The sequence below is a fragment of the Linderina pennispora genome (genome assembly GCF_002104995.1).
Source record: "Linderina pennispora strain ATCC 12442 chromosome Unknown DL89scaffold_6, whole genome shotgun sequence".
Taxonomy (NCBI): domain Eukaryota; kingdom Fungi; phylum Kickxellomycota; class Kickxellomycetes; order Kickxellales; family Kickxellaceae; genus Linderina; species Linderina pennispora.
The window spans coordinates 449,380-463,687 of NW_024468254.1; the positions used below are offsets into that span (position 1 = coordinate 449,380).

General features: G+C 56.4%; 5 protein-coding genes across 5 annotated transcripts; 1 reads left to right on the top strand and 4 right to left on the bottom strand.

Moving 5' to 3' along the window:
* Nucleotides 1-27: 27 nt before the first annotated feature.
* Nucleotides 28-1,998, bottom strand: DL89DRAFT_257342 (uncharacterized protein; the record flags this gene model as incomplete). The annotated part of the gene is made up of 1 exon (XM_040885523.1): nt 28-1,998. The coding sequence occupies one exon, from the start codon at nt 1,996-1,998 to the stop codon at nt 28-30; it is 1,971 nt and encodes a 656-aa protein (XP_040743694.1).
* Nucleotides 1,999-6,947: 4,949 nt separating this feature from the next.
* DL89DRAFT_292734 (uncharacterized protein) lies at nt 6,948-8,348 on the top strand (the record flags this gene model as incomplete). Its single annotated transcript, XM_040890338.1, has 1 exon — nt 6,948-8,348. One exon carries the CDS (start codon nt 6,948-6,950, stop codon nt 8,346-8,348), a length of 1,401 nt encoding a protein of 466 aa, XP_040743695.1.
* A 259-nt stretch (nt 8,349-8,607) lies between these two features.
* DL89DRAFT_151663 (uncharacterized protein) lies at nt 8,608-11,994 on the bottom strand. Its single transcript, XM_040883544.1, has 2 exons — nt 11,765-11,994; nt 8,608-11,690 (listed from the first exon to the last, which is right to left on the bottom strand). Exons 1-2 carry the CDS (start codon nt 11,924-11,926, stop codon nt 8,676-8,678), a joined length of 3,177 nt encoding a protein of 1,058 aa, XP_040743696.1. The 5' UTR covers nt 11,927-11,994; the 3' UTR covers nt 8,608-8,675.
* A 177-nt stretch (nt 11,995-12,171) lies between these two features.
* DL89DRAFT_292736 (Aldo/keto reductase) lies at nt 12,172-13,017 on the bottom strand (the record flags this gene model as incomplete). The annotated part of the gene is made up of 1 exon (XM_040890339.1): nt 12,172-13,017. The coding sequence occupies one exon, from the start codon at nt 13,015-13,017 to the stop codon at nt 12,172-12,174; it is 846 nt and encodes a 281-aa protein (XP_040743697.1).
* Nucleotides 13,018-13,102: 85 nt separating this feature from the next.
* On the bottom strand, nt 13,103-14,301 carry DL89DRAFT_267288 (Aldo/keto reductase). The gene has a single exon (XM_040887433.1). It carries the CDS (start codon nt 14,268-14,270, stop codon nt 13,350-13,352), a length of 921 nt encoding a protein of 306 aa, XP_040743698.1. The 5' UTR covers nt 14,271-14,301; the 3' UTR covers nt 13,103-13,349.
* Between the last annotated feature and the right edge of the window lie 7 nt (nt 14,302-14,308).

The window sequence follows — 14,308 nt, forward strand, 5'->3', positions numbered from 1 at the left end:
GCTTTCATTTCAGCATTAAATTACAGTTTAGCTTCCGCCCCAGTACATGCCCCCGACCTTTGACCAGGATTTGGCGAATGCCTCGCATGTCCTGTAGCTCTGGGTTCGGTCCTCGCACTCTGCGACGAAATTTGCGTCATAGCGACGGCAGTTTTGCGTAATGCGATTGGCAATCCCGATATCGTCGCTGTTGATGGTGACGAATGTGACCGTCGCCAGCTGGGCCAACAAGTTGAGCAGGTCGATCCACCCGCGATGCAGGTAGTCCTCGTTGCAGGCGTCGTGCAAGATCAGGTTCTCCAGTGGGGGCTTCCGGGCCTTGATGCGGTTCTTGGTCAGTGCATCGACGTCAAACAGCTTCTTTGGCGCCATCGCATCCTGAAGCGACGTGAGCCGGCGGAATGTGCCTGCCGAGATGGACGCTGGCGGCGACTCGCTCTTCTCGGACATCGACATGAATTCGAATATGCGCAGATGCGGCAGGTCCTCAAGCAGCTTGAACGCCGTGGCAAAGGTTAGCTGCAGGTATGGGAGGCTCAGGACGCGGATGTTGTTGCTGGCATGCTGCACAGTAAATGATTCAGCAGACGCTGGCCCTGGAATCATCGAGTTTGCAAGAGAGGCCAATTCCGATGCCGCTGACACAATGGACCGGGTTCCAGTAGCTGCTGAGAGACTCGCGCGCGAGAATGTGCCGCTGGTGGGGCCCTTGGATATCGTTCCGCGGCGGACAGCAAGCGACATGTCGGTGTTTGTATCCACTGCGTAGTTGCGGAATGCGTAGTTGACGATCAGCTGCTTTAGTCCGAGCCATTGGCGGGCCAGCTGTCGCAACCCTGTCGGCGTGAACAGCTTAGAGTATTCTGGCCAGCGCTCGTACCGTGGCTCTGGCCTGACAACCAGAAATTGCAACGCCGGGCATTTGTCACGCAGCCTCCTGGACAGGGAGTCGGTGATGAACGGCAGCTGCAGCTCAACCAGCGACTTCCACGGCAGGCTGAACAGCACGCCCAGCTCCATGTACTGGTCCTGGGAGCCGGTGAGGTCGGGGCTGTGGCGGATAATGAGCGATTCGAGCTTGGGAAAGTGCGCAGCGCAGAACTGGATGCCTGTTTTACCATCGGTCAGTTTGCGCATGTCGAGGGTAAGCTGGCGCAACGAAAACTGCAGCGCAGTAGAGTCTGTCACCGAGCGCAACAGCGGGTAGTTTAGCCTCTGCTCATTGCGGTTGATTGTCTCAAGAAGTGTCCGAATGCCTTGTGCCTTGGCACTGTTGAGTTTGAGGGTCTTTGGTCCCAAGACGTCCGTTTTCAGCAGTATGTTCAGGTACGTATACATGCAGCGCGAGCCTTGCGGTGTCTTTTCAATCTCCCCCATGTCGAACGAGACGGCGGTCAGAAACAAAAGCCGGTATTTGAGAAACAGGAGCTCGGACTCGTGGTGCGTGATATGCGGGGGCAGGTGCCTGAGTAGCGCCAAGCGCGCTTGGCGCTCGCTGCCCATCTGCCCGCCGCCAATTGGGTGCTCAAAGACCTCGCTGAAGCCGGCCCAACGTGCAGTCAGCCTGTATGTGTGGGCGCACGGGAACAGCGTCTGGTCCTGGATGATACGCAGCCAGCGCGTGGTGTGCTGGTCGGTCTCCACATTGCACACGTCACACTCAATGTCGATGGTGTGCACGTTGGGCCATCCAAGCGCGAGCGAGTGCCAGTCCCAATCGGTGCTGCTCGCGGTGCTGTATGTGAGGACGAGAACCTCAATGCCGTCCATGAGCTCCTCGCGCTTCTCGCGCACCTTGTCCATGCCGCCTTTGTCGTACCAGAAACCAATGTCGAAGACCGGTGCGCCAAACCATGTTGTTTCAAACTCCTCGGGTGATTGCTCGTTTACTGCGGCAGGAGCTGTGCTCACTGGCGAGGTCTTTAGCGAGGCGAATGGCTTGAACGATGGCAGCGCTGTGGGGGTGCTGGCGTGCTTGCTTTTCAGTTTGAAAACCATTGCGCGGCTGTATGCTATGCGTTGCTATGACTGCCTACTACTAATACAGAGACGTAGAAATGATGTGAGTGCAATAATGGGGGGTGTTAGGATGTGGGAAAGAAGGAGGGAGAAATCAGAGCACTTGACAACAAGATACACACATCCTCCCCGAGAGAAAAAAACTTCAGCTCATGCATGCTGGGTTAGTTGATTTCCGGTTGTCTGACGGGTTGTCAGAAGGGAGAGGGAGCAGCAATAGCAAACAAGTGCATGGATTATATCAACGACCGTCCCTGGAAGGCGAATGATTGCTTAAGCATGCATCCTGGCAGGCGCGGCTAGTAGTGAACAAAGGCGGCGATCAGCTGGGCTATTTATAGAAGCGCGTCTGTGTTTGATACCAGAGAAAGAGAGCTGCGGTGTTAAAAATACCGCTGCTCCAGCTCTGGCTTTTGGCAGGTATCTCCGAGGGACCAGCGCACCAGCATGGGCTGTAGCTGCAGTTCGCAATGCGGCTCGCAATGTGGTCCATGCGGTCCATGCGGTTCACTGCTGTCACACAGAAAGGTGCTGTTTTTATAGGCGCTCTTTCTAGCTGTCTGCCCAGCACGGCTGTGTGTAAAGGAAAGGGGAAACCGGACACGACAATGACGTGCGTATGAATAGGCTGAACGGCAATGAAGCGGGGGTTGAGCCCCGGCCTACTTCATCTTTGTAAACCGGTGCCAAGTGTGCAACAGCTTCCCGGTAACTGGCCGAGCACGGCCCGCTAGCAACTGCTGGCCGGTTGGGATTGATTGCTGATCTCGTTGATCACTGCTGCAAGCTACCTCCGCGCACCATTGCTGACAAATCAGCCAAGTTTCACGTGAGGCAGACGTAACCACGGGGTAGCCATCGGGCGAACATTGTATGTGGCACAGATGGTCCGAGGGATCAGAGTGATCTCGAGCCTCGATTCTCCATTGGTCTAGCGCGCTGAGTCATTGGTGTCGGCGTTGACAAGCCCCAAGGCGATAGACACCAGCAGGAGCGCTGCGGCGGAGTGTCTGCATTCTGCATGCCATGATCAGTGTCCGATCGATAGACAGTAGGGTTGGCTAAAACGCCGGCCGTGGGTATCTGGTGGTCCCAAGCGCCAGGGCGAGAGGTCGGTTTGGCTAGAGTCCTCTGTGCGAGGTGCAGGCGACTCCGAGACCACATGTCTGGGTTGTCCGCTGCAAGCCCCGTCCCCACACCCTTGGTCACGATTGAACGATAGACGGCGGTCCGCGTTCAGATGCCTGGATTTGCACGTGCATACTTGGTCTGAGAAGAAATCAGCGCAAGGAGCATTCGTTTGCTCTAGAATAAATGGCTGGAATATCTTGGCATTCGGGCAAATCTCGCACGGAATGGTTAGATCGCACAGCAGCGCGCTGCTGGAGCATCCAATGGATGTCGATTTCAGGGCAAGGGCAAAACTAAATCCGCAAAAGGCAGCAAGCCCGCATATCCCTGTGCTCCCCGAAAAGCAGCAGCGCTAATACTCAGAGGTTGTCAGAAGGGGGCAATCGCAGCCTCAAGAAGTTTGTAATTCGAGGCGACGGCCGTGTTGGTAGCTTAGTAATGCCAGGCGGGTCCTCCAGGTGCGCGTTGCACCAGCTGTGGAACCACAAAGCGGCTCAGGCTCCGGACCCAGACACCAGCGCTCCGGTGACAGCCGTGGAGAATAGCCGCTGAGCCGATGCGTGCATGGAGCTAATTAAACCCCCAGACACCAAGGGGAGTTGCATCTCTGATTTTTCCTTCGCATAGCTTTAATTTTTTTGTTTTCGGACCTAAATATCACATCGGTGTTCCTTTTCCACTTTTCATCTTTTTTAATTGCTTCTTTGCTCGCCGGTTCGGCTTTTTTTATACCCAACGTTACCACCCCCTCTCAGCGCCGCAAGCTAGGTCACTACAGCTCTGGGGAGACCTTCAAAAAGGAAACAACGGGTGCACATACGCTCATTATCTTTTTCCCTCCCTTCCCTTCTCTGTTTATCTCAATTCTTCGCATATTTCTACACCACTCGCTCCTTTTCCCTTTTCTGACACCTGGCCGGCGCACAGACACATATAATAGCCCGCGATATCCTCAGAGTACGTTGCAAGGGTCTCGCGACTAAAAGACTTGGCAGATATCCTTGGCAACACGCAGTAAAGCAGCATCGCCTCTGCGCTAGCCTGCCTATCTGCAGAGAGAGCGACAAAAAGCGACAGTGCGGAAAAAAGCCCTCAGACGGCACGCATACAGAATATCCTAGCTGGCAAGGTTTTTCTTTCGCACACTTGCAGTCTACTCCACGCAGTCACAGCAAACGCATTTGTCGGAAACACCGCGCATACAGCCGTTCCCTTTTTGCACGCGTAGACAGATTTGCTCACATTGACCATACCCGTTTTTCTTGACAAAAGGGTAGTCACCTGTAACGCTCAGATACGACTCGCTCAAAAGGAACTCGCGTGCAGCAACCTTGGTCCACAGGCCAAAACAACAACAGCAAAACATCCAAAAGGTAACCATCGTACTTTCCGATCTTGGCCACTGCAACAATAAGCGGTGTTCCGCCACGCCTGGGCGGATTTGTTGACATGTGGGTGTTTGTTTTCACGTCCACCCGACTATATATACTTGCCACAACCACTACCACCACCACAGCTGCCACCACCACGACTGCCACCGTTACCATAACCTATGACCAGTCCCTCTCTGGCAAACAAAAAGGTTATTTATTATGGCCAGCCTCGCTCTAGCTGCGCAAACACAAACGCACGCACATCACGGAATGCGGGATTGGCTCCCTTCCATTCCAGAAAGGAGAAGCAATTGATAGCAAACAGTTTGTCCTCTATGATGTTGCCACCAGGCTTGCTGTACATTTGCATGTACGATTTGTGTTGTATTCGCAGTGGCCACCTGGCCCATTCTCCTCTGCCGTTTAAATGCACAGTGACAAACACCCATTCCAAATGCCAATCAGAGAGGCGTGCAGCTTCGCACAATCGGCAGCTATTGCAGCCAGCCAGCAAGTGGGCGAGGACGCCGCTGTAGATGGCTGCAGCGCAGTGCGGGCGGACATAATATCGCTCTCCTCCCCCAGTGTCTGATCCGGATTTCGGTGCTAGCACTGGCCTGCCCTTTTCTGAAACTCTTTCGCCATTGGCGCTGCGCCTCGCAATACGCACCCAGGCAAATAGTGCTGCGCCATTTCAGCCATCCGCCATCCGCCTCTCCTCGGTCTTTCCCTGGTGTTTGCATACAGCCCAGGCGTGCTACTTGCCACATTGCAGCAGTGTAAATACCCGCCATGCCTTTTTGCTTCTTGTTGCAGTGGCATGATGTTGGTGCCTTCATATTATCGCCGCCATCCTTGTCATCCTTGCCTCTTGTCCACCATCCACCATGCGCGATTGTTGTTCTGGTTCACCTCCCCAAAGGCACTTGCTTCCCCTGGGCCACTTTCCAAGTAATTGGTTGTAGAAGCGTATGGTTGCATTTTCAATTCCCGCTCTGGTAGCAGTGGCTGTCTAGACTCGCGGCCTACTCAGAGCGTTTGTCCGCTCTTTGCCTAGCCATGCCTTGGGTTTTCACTCCCCCGCCCATACAAACTTTGCGCTTCCGCATTACAGCCCACGCTACTGCCAAAATCCTATCCACAGTGTCTTTGGTATAGCAGCCATGGCGCTAGTAAGCAAAGGAGAGGCCGGGCAGTGGTATCCCATTGGCGACACGATCCCCATGTAATATCCCCTGGTGGCACATGTGGCTATGTGGATGTCCCTAGAAAACATTATATCCATTTTCTGTCAGCTACACGCATCCCTATTTCGAGATAATGGCGAGCACCACCAATCTGCATCCACGGCAGGCAGCACGGCGAACAAGCCATGGCGAACAATGGCGCGGGCTCTATGGATAGCCAGGAGGAGCGATAATGAGGCAAATAGTCCCGCTCCTGCTTCCACAGTTAGAACCCGCCTTCATCCCCAAATTCGCCACCTACAATCCTATGGCACATCGCTCGTTTGTTTGACGACTAGAAAACACGGCGCACTCTTGGTGGCCCCACTCCTTGCCTAGCTCCCAGTTCTACGTTTGGGACCAGTCTTTGCTAGAGGGCATGTGTTGCAGGAAGAGCTATCCTCGGGAGAGGAGATTTGGCTGCTTTCTTGGGACTGGGAATTGATGGGCCGTTACCATATCGATGGTATATAGGCCACTCTAGCATTGTCGCGTCCTACTTGGTAGTAGGCTTGCCCCAATTGCAACATACTACTTTTCTCCTGAAGCGCAATGCGACCCACCCTCTTTGGTCATTAGGCTAGCATCCCCTCCCCTTGCCACAACCCACAGCCTTGTCCGTTTATTCTCAGAGTCTCAAAAGCATTGCGAAAACAAAACCAACCCCCTCCTCCCGATGGTGAGGGAGAGACGATGTAATACTATTTTCCCAAAAAAAAACGCACCTGGCCTAAAACCCACACCCTCTCCCTCCTTGCCTCCCTTTACACAGCTTGCTTTTACTTGCTGTACTATTCCTCGACACTTTATATTTCTCTTTCTTTCCTCCTCCTTCTATTTCACTTCTCCTGTACAATCTCTATCACTGCTACTGTGTTCTTGCATGCTCTTGCTTTGCATATTCACGGACCAAGTCATCCATATTTCCTAATTGATTTCTTCGTTCTCCTTTTTCATCCTATCCTACTTGTAGACATCTCTCCTTCCTTTCTTGCACGTCGGAGGAGGTCAATCAGCTTTACCCATTCTCATCCCCCCTTTAGACATATGCAAAAGGCGTGTTAAACAGAACTGGGACCGCTACTTTTCACACGGGTTTCTAGCAGGTTTCTATCAGGCTCCTTTTCTATATTTACCTCGCACTGGGTGTGGGTGCATATCCAAGACCACCACTTTCATTCCGGGCCCGGGGCAGAACATGGACTACCGGGGGCATTCGTCAGCAACACACCAAAACTTGACAATAACAGCAACACAGCACCGACAGCACTCGATGCTCGCGCGGGCAACATCGCAGTCGCCGTCGCCAACAATACCCACAACAAGCAGCACGGCGGCGGCGGCGTCTTCCAGCGTCACACACCTGGGAATGTATGAGGGGCTCAACCCAAGCGCGTCACAATCCATCTCCGACAATGCGCAGGACGGCGGCTCGGATCAACAGCAGGCGGAAGCAGCAGCCAAACGACGCAGTGTGAACAGCTCGAAGCGGGCAGCGCAGAACCGCGCAGCGCAGCGGGCGTTCCGGCTGCGGCGCGAAAAGTACGTGACGAGCCTGGAGGACAAGGCGCGACGATACGACAAGCTTGAGGCAGCGTACATGGAGCTTCAGAAGGCGAACTTTGAGATGCAGGGGCAGATCCAGGAGCTGCGACACGAGAATGCACGGCTGCGCAGCCGGCTGGCGTCAGGGTCTCCGTCACCATCGGTCCGGCCGACATCCTTCTCCCCTAGCGGACCGCTGACGCCCAATGTGGGGTCAATGATACCAGTGGGCCCACACATGCCGATTTCGCAGGAACCGGTGCGGCCACCGCCGCCACGACACGCATACGCGTACCAAGGGCGTCCCGAGGCAGCTGGCTATCAGTACGAGTACCCGCGAGCGTATGGGGCAGCCTCCAGTATGGGTGCGGCGGCGGCAGGGCATCAGTCATTCTCACCACAGCCGCATATGGCATCAACTGGGTTTGCGTCAGCAGCCCCGCGGCCGACATTCAATCGGCCGGCAGCACACCACCCGGGGCGGCACACAGCAGCACAGCACCTGGCGCACCACAGCGCACATGTGCGGCATAACCGGTCGCCGCCGTCACCAAATGAGCCCAAGCACCAGGCGAAGCAGGCAGTTGCGGGGCCGCTGTACGCGAGCAGCTCGGCCGGGTTCACACGGTCGGGGTTCCAGCACCACCATTCGCTGTCGCAGCCGCGATCGCCGACATGCGCTGGCGATGCATCGCAGTTCCACAAAACAGCAGCCGGCCCTCCCGCTCAGGCAGATGTGGCGGACCGCAAGCTGCCGCTGCGCGTGGATTCAGGAGCTGCCAGCGAGTATCGGGCGACAAGCACACCGCCGTTCCGTCCAGCAGGCATGCCGGGGCCGCACACGCCGAACCCGAGCGGCAGCTCGCAGATGCTGCCGTCGATGCGCGAGCTGACAATGTCTATTGCGTCGTCGCTGCCCACCAGCCCACAGAATGTGGATCCGTCACAGCAGTCGCATTTTCCGCATTCGCAGCAGGACATGTCAAGGGTGCCGCCGGATGCTGGTGGCGATGCGGCCATGGACGACATGGATCAGAAGCGCCGGCCGTGGTAGCAGCTGACATGGACAAAAAACTGCTAGTGATATTCTTGTGTCAGTACTTTTTTTTTTTTGGGAAGCAGGGACTAAGGGTGGTATCAGGGACGGTGCGCTCAGGGCAGGCACAAGTCCTAGGTCTACTGAGCAGTAACTCTTCCAGGCAGAGCCGGCCCATCAGACAAAAATAACAGAAAACAGAAAGCAGTACAATACCCTTTTTCCTTGCACAACGGCCAATTCTCGCTGGTCACCTGGACAACAATACACACGGCACTATCACCAAAATACGGCATTGTGTGCATTTAGACTGTCAAAAGCGAGTCAATTGGCAAAGAAAAAAGTCTAGTCGCTGCCCTTCAGGGACAGGAAGGTCTTGATGGCCAGACCCAGCGCCTCAATCTCAGCAGTGTAGTTGCTGAGCTTGGTTTCGTTCTGCTCGCGCACATCGGTGGGGACACGGTCGATGTAGTCGGCAATGTTGGTCTTGCTAAGCAGGGCTTCGCGGGCCTTGTCGGCCTTGGCGATCTTCTGCTCAATCTTCTTGATCTCCTGGTCAATGTCGACGCGGCCACGGACCATCAGGTGCACGGCAACCTCGTCGTTGACCGACAGCACGGCACAGCCTGCAGGCACGGCCTCGGCGGGCTGCAGCGCAATGACCTCTGAGCAGCCCTTGATCAGGGTGCAGATGCCGGGGGCCTCGGAGGTGGCCAGTGCGTGGGCAGCGGCGGTGGTCGGGGCAATGTAGATGGTGGCCTTGGAGGTTACGTGGTAATCCGTCACCAGCGAGCGCCCAGCCTTGACGATGGACATGACCAGGTCAAAGTCGCGCTCGGCCTGGGGGCTCTCATACTCGGCATGCGGCTCGGGGAACTCGGCCAGGCAAATGGTACGGCTGGTCTCGCTGGCGCGATGCGGCAGGCGCTGCCACAGCTCCTCGGTGACGAAGGGCATGAAGGGGTGGAGCAGCTTGAGCCCCTGCTCCAGGCACGTGTACAGGGTCTCCTGGGCAGAGCGGCGGGCGTCGGCGTCGGCCTCGGGCGTGGTGATGGGCTTGATGTACTCAATGTAGACATCGCACAGATCGTACAGCCAGAAGCTGTAGACGGCGGTAGTGGCAGCCATGAAGTTCATCTCGGCCAGGCCAGCGTTGACATCGCGCGCAGCAATGTTGAGCTTGTGCAGAATCCAGCGCTCGGCCAGCGACTCGGCGCCGCCCAGTCCCATCTCGGCGCGCGGCTTGAAGTCGTCTCCCAGCTTCATCAGCGCAAAGCGCGTCGCGTTCCACAGCTTGTTGCAGAACTTGCGGTAGCCATCGACGCGCAGCACGTTGAGGTTGACGTCACGACCCGCCGACGTGTAGGCGCACAGGGTGAAGCGCAGGGCGTCGGTGCCGCACTCGGGGATGCCGTCGGGGAAGTCGGCAGTCTGTCCCTTCTTGGCCTTGACGACCTCGCGCGGGTCCAGGTTGCCGTTCTCGAGCTGGGCGTGCAGGTCGGCCAGCGAGATGCCCTGGATGACATCGATCGGGTCGATGACGTTGCCCAGAGACTTGGACATCTTGCGGCCCTGAGCATCGCGCACCATGGCGTGGCAGAACACCTTGCTGAACGGCACCTCGCCGGTCACATAGATGCCCAGCATCACCATGCGCGCAACCCAGAAGAACAGAATGTCCCAGCCGGTCTCCAGCAGCTGCGTCGGGTAGTACTTCTCCATGTCGGATGTCTTGTCGGGCCATCCCAGCACCGCAAATGGCCACAGGCCTGACGAGAACCATGTGTCGAGCACATCCGGGTCCTGCTCCAGCGTGAACTTGGTGCCCGGGAACTTCTCCTCGGCGCGCTGGCGGGCCTCGGCCTCGTTGTGACCCACAACCCAGTACTCGGAGCTGCTGGTGTCGTTGTTCTGGCCCTCGATGCGCACAAAGTACGCAGGGATGCGGTGGCCCCACCACAGCTGGCGGGAAATGCACCAGTCCTGGATGTTCTCCAGCCAGCGGAACCACTCCTTCTCCGACGTCATCGGCGTGATGTCCAGCTTGCCCGAGCGCACCGCCTCCATGGCCGGCTCGGCCAGGCCCTTGCAGCGCACCCACCACTGCGGCTTCATTAGCGGCTCAATGATGTCGCCCGACCGCGTGCAGATCGGCACCGTCATCGGGTTGTCGGTGGTATCGACGTACAAGCCCTTAGCCTTGAGATCATCGATGATCTGCCGCCGCACGTGGAACCGCCGCATACCGGCGTAAGGCCCGGCGTTCTCGTTCATGGTGCCGTCGTCGTTGAGGATGTTGATGAACTCCAGCCCGTGGCGCTTGCCGACCTTGTAATCGTTGTGGTCGTGCGCTGGCGTCATCTTGACGGCTCCAGTACCGAACTCCATGTCGACCGCCTCGCCATCGGTGATGATCGGGATGCGCCGGCCGTTGAACGGGTGCACAACAAACTTTCCGTGCAGGTGCTTGTAGCGCTCGTCGTTGGGGTGAACAGCAATGGCCGAGTCACCCAGCATGGTCTCGATACGCGTGGTGGCCACCACAATGCGCTCGTCGCTGTCCTCGACCGGATACGCAAAGTGCACCAGCACACCGAACTCGAACTTCTCCTGCGCCGGGTATCCAGGCACGGTCATCAGCATGCGGCCTGGCAGCTCCTTGTTCTCAACCTCGAGGTTCGACAGCGCTGTGTTGAGCACATGGCACCAGTTGACCAGGCGGCTGGACCGGTAGATAATCCCGTCGTTGAACAGCCGGCAGAACGTCTCGCGCGTGGCACGGGACAGGATATCGTCCAGCGTGAACCGCTCGCGCGTCCAGTCGTAGGAGCTGCCAAGCCGCCGGATCTGATTCATGATCTTGTCGCCGTACTCGTTCTTCCAGTCCCACACCTTGTCAACAAACTTGTCACGGCCCAGATCGTACTTGGTCAGCTGGCTGTTCTTCCACAGCTGCTTCTCCACCACTGCCTGCGTGGCAATGCCAGCGTGGTCGGCGCCCGGGATGAACAGCGTCGTCACGCCGCGCATCCGGTTCCACCGCACCAGCGAATCTTGGATCGAAATGAACAGCGCATGCCCAATGTGCAGCTTTCCCGTGACGTTGGGCGGCGGCGTCGCCATCACAAACCGCCCCTTGGGGTTCGGCTTGTCGAGCTCCTCCGGCGTAAAGAAGCCCTCCTTCTCCCACCACGAGTACCACGCGGCCTCCACAGCCTCTGGCTCGTAGCTGTCCGCCATCGCCTGGCTCATGTCCTTCTTCTCGCCCGCCGGCGTCGTGTTCACAAACGCGGGCTTAGCCTTGGCCACCTTGGGCTCCTTCTCCTTCTTGGGAGCCGCCACCTTGTCCTTTGCTGCGTCCTACACATGGGCTCCACTTGAGCTGTATTGCTGCGCGTGTAGACAGACCATAGTGCGAGACCAACGATTCTTACCTTCTTAGCAGCCAGCGCAGCCTGCTTGGCCAGGAACTTCTCCATCTTGGCCTTGCGTTTGGCCTCGTTCTTGGCCTCGTTCTTGGCCTTGGACGCCTCGTTGCCGTTGTTCGGCGTAGCGGGCGCCGGCGGCGTGCTGGTCTGTTCGTTGTCAAGCGCCATTGTTTCTTTTTGCAAATGGATTAGAATAATAAATGCTCAGTGGGGGTTTTTTCTCCAAATTCTACAAAGAAAAAAGTCGTTTAGAGAGGAGAAAAATTTTTTACGTCGAGATCAAGAATTCTTTTGCCCACCACCAGAAAAAAAAATGATTCACTTCTAGCTAGCGCACGCACGCATATATGACGAGCGAGGATGATGACTCAGAGCATATTGAATGACAATGGCGTGGGGATGTCTGTATGCATCTACTTGCTGGGCTCCACCCCATTGAACACCCACTGGAACTGCTCGCCCCAGTCCGCCACCGGATCTGCGACCCGTCCACGCTGCTGGATTGCGCTGATTCGGCCAACATCGTCATTGCTCAGCTCAATTGGAGTAAAATTATTGATGATGCGCTCTGTGTGCAGAGACCGCGGAATGACCGCATACCCGCGACCCACGCCCCATGCAATGAGAACCTGCGCTGCCGTCGCTCCATGCTCCTTGGCAATGGCGTTGACTACGGGATCTTCTAAAATACGGAGCTTGTCCGTCGACCCCAGCGGTGAGTACGCAGTCGGCACGATGCCTTTGGACTTGCAGAATTCGACCAGCTCAGGCTGCGGAAGGTACGGGTGCAGCTCGATCTGGTTGATGGCCGGTACGATTCCTGTATTGGTCATTAGGCGCTTCAGATGCGAGATTGTGAAATTTGACACCCCGATTGCCTTGACCTTGCCAGTGTCGAGCAGCTTCTCCATCGCTCTGTAGGTATCAATGTAGTCGATTTTGGCATCAATTAACCCACCCTTCGAGCTGCGCTCGTTCTCAGACACCACCGACAGTGGCCAGTGCATCAAATACAGATCCACATACTCCATGCCCAGGCTCTTCAATGACTCGCCAAGTGCCTTGGGAACATCTTCAGCCCTGTGGTGTGTATTCCAGAGCTTGGTCGTAACAAATACCTCGGATCGAGGCACGCCGCTGCGCCGGATCCCCTCACCAACATATGGCTCGCTGCCGTATATGATTGCTGTATCGAACTGGCGGTATCCAGCTTTGATAGCTTCCTCAACCGCGTGTGTCGCCTCTTCAGGTCCGCCCATGCCGGTTCCAAGCCCAACTGCGGGGAACCTTGCCCCTGTGTTCAAAACAAAATGTGCGTGGGTGTACGTAGACTCTACCATTATTAGCAAAAGGGAAGCAAGGGAGGCATGCTTCGGAGGACTATACACCAAATGTCTCAGAATGAAACTAGCGGGAAAATATGCGTCTACGTCATCAAGGGCAAGGGGAGGGACCGTGCTCTGGACCGTGCTCTGGACCATACCCAACTCCCCACTATTGCTGCATATGTAGCGTGATATCATGCGGCCATTATCTCCTCAAGATCGGTGCATCATGATTGGTGATATACTCAGATAATGCAAGGTGCTTTTTACGCCTCCTCGAAGCCGAACATGCCCTGGTACGCTTTGCCATAGAAGTTTCCTGGTTCGGCAAACCGCGCCCGGTGGGTGATGGCGTTGATCTTGGCAAAGTCCTCATCGGTAATGCCTGCCAGATGGAAGTTCTCGATAATGCGCTCTTTGTTAGTCGACTTGGGGATGACGACCGTCCCGCGCTTAACACCCCAAGCAAGCAGTACCTGTGACGGCGTGACATTGCGCGCCTTGGCAATTTCGGTAATTACTGGGTCATCGCGCAGATTGAACTCAGCAGTGGAGCCCAGTGGCGAATAAGCCGTCACCAGGATCCTGTTGGCCTTGCAGAACTCGACGAGCTTGGGCTGCGGCAGATACGGGTGCAATTCGACTTGGTTCGTATCCGGCACGACCGAGGTGTTAGCCAGCAGACGCTCGAGGTTGGCCTGCGAAAAGTTCGACACACCAATGGCCCTGGTCTTGCCCGTCTCCAGCAGCTTCTCCATGGCCTTGTATGTCTCGACAAAGTCTACCTGGGGGTCGCACTCCGGGATACCCTCGTATGGCTTGTCTGGCAGCGTGATGCTGAGCGTTGAGTGCATGAGATACATGTCGACATAGTCCAGGCCAAGGTCCCTCAGAGATTCATCGAGACCCTTGGCAACATCCTCGGGCTTATGGAACGTGTTCCAGAGCTTGGTCGTGACAAACAGCTCGGATCTAGGTACGCCACTGTTGCGGATTCCCTCGCCAACCTCGGATTCGTTGCGGTACATCCACGCTCCGTCAATATGCCGGTATCCGGCACGGATCGCCTCCTCAACTGCCTTGGCGACAAGTCCAGGCTCAGAACGCCAGGTCCCGAGACCGATGGCGGGCATCTTGGCACCCGTGTTGAGGGTGAACGACTGGGCTGAAGTAGCAGGCGACGACATGGCTAGAGATTGGCGAGTTGGCAGGTTCAGAATTTGTT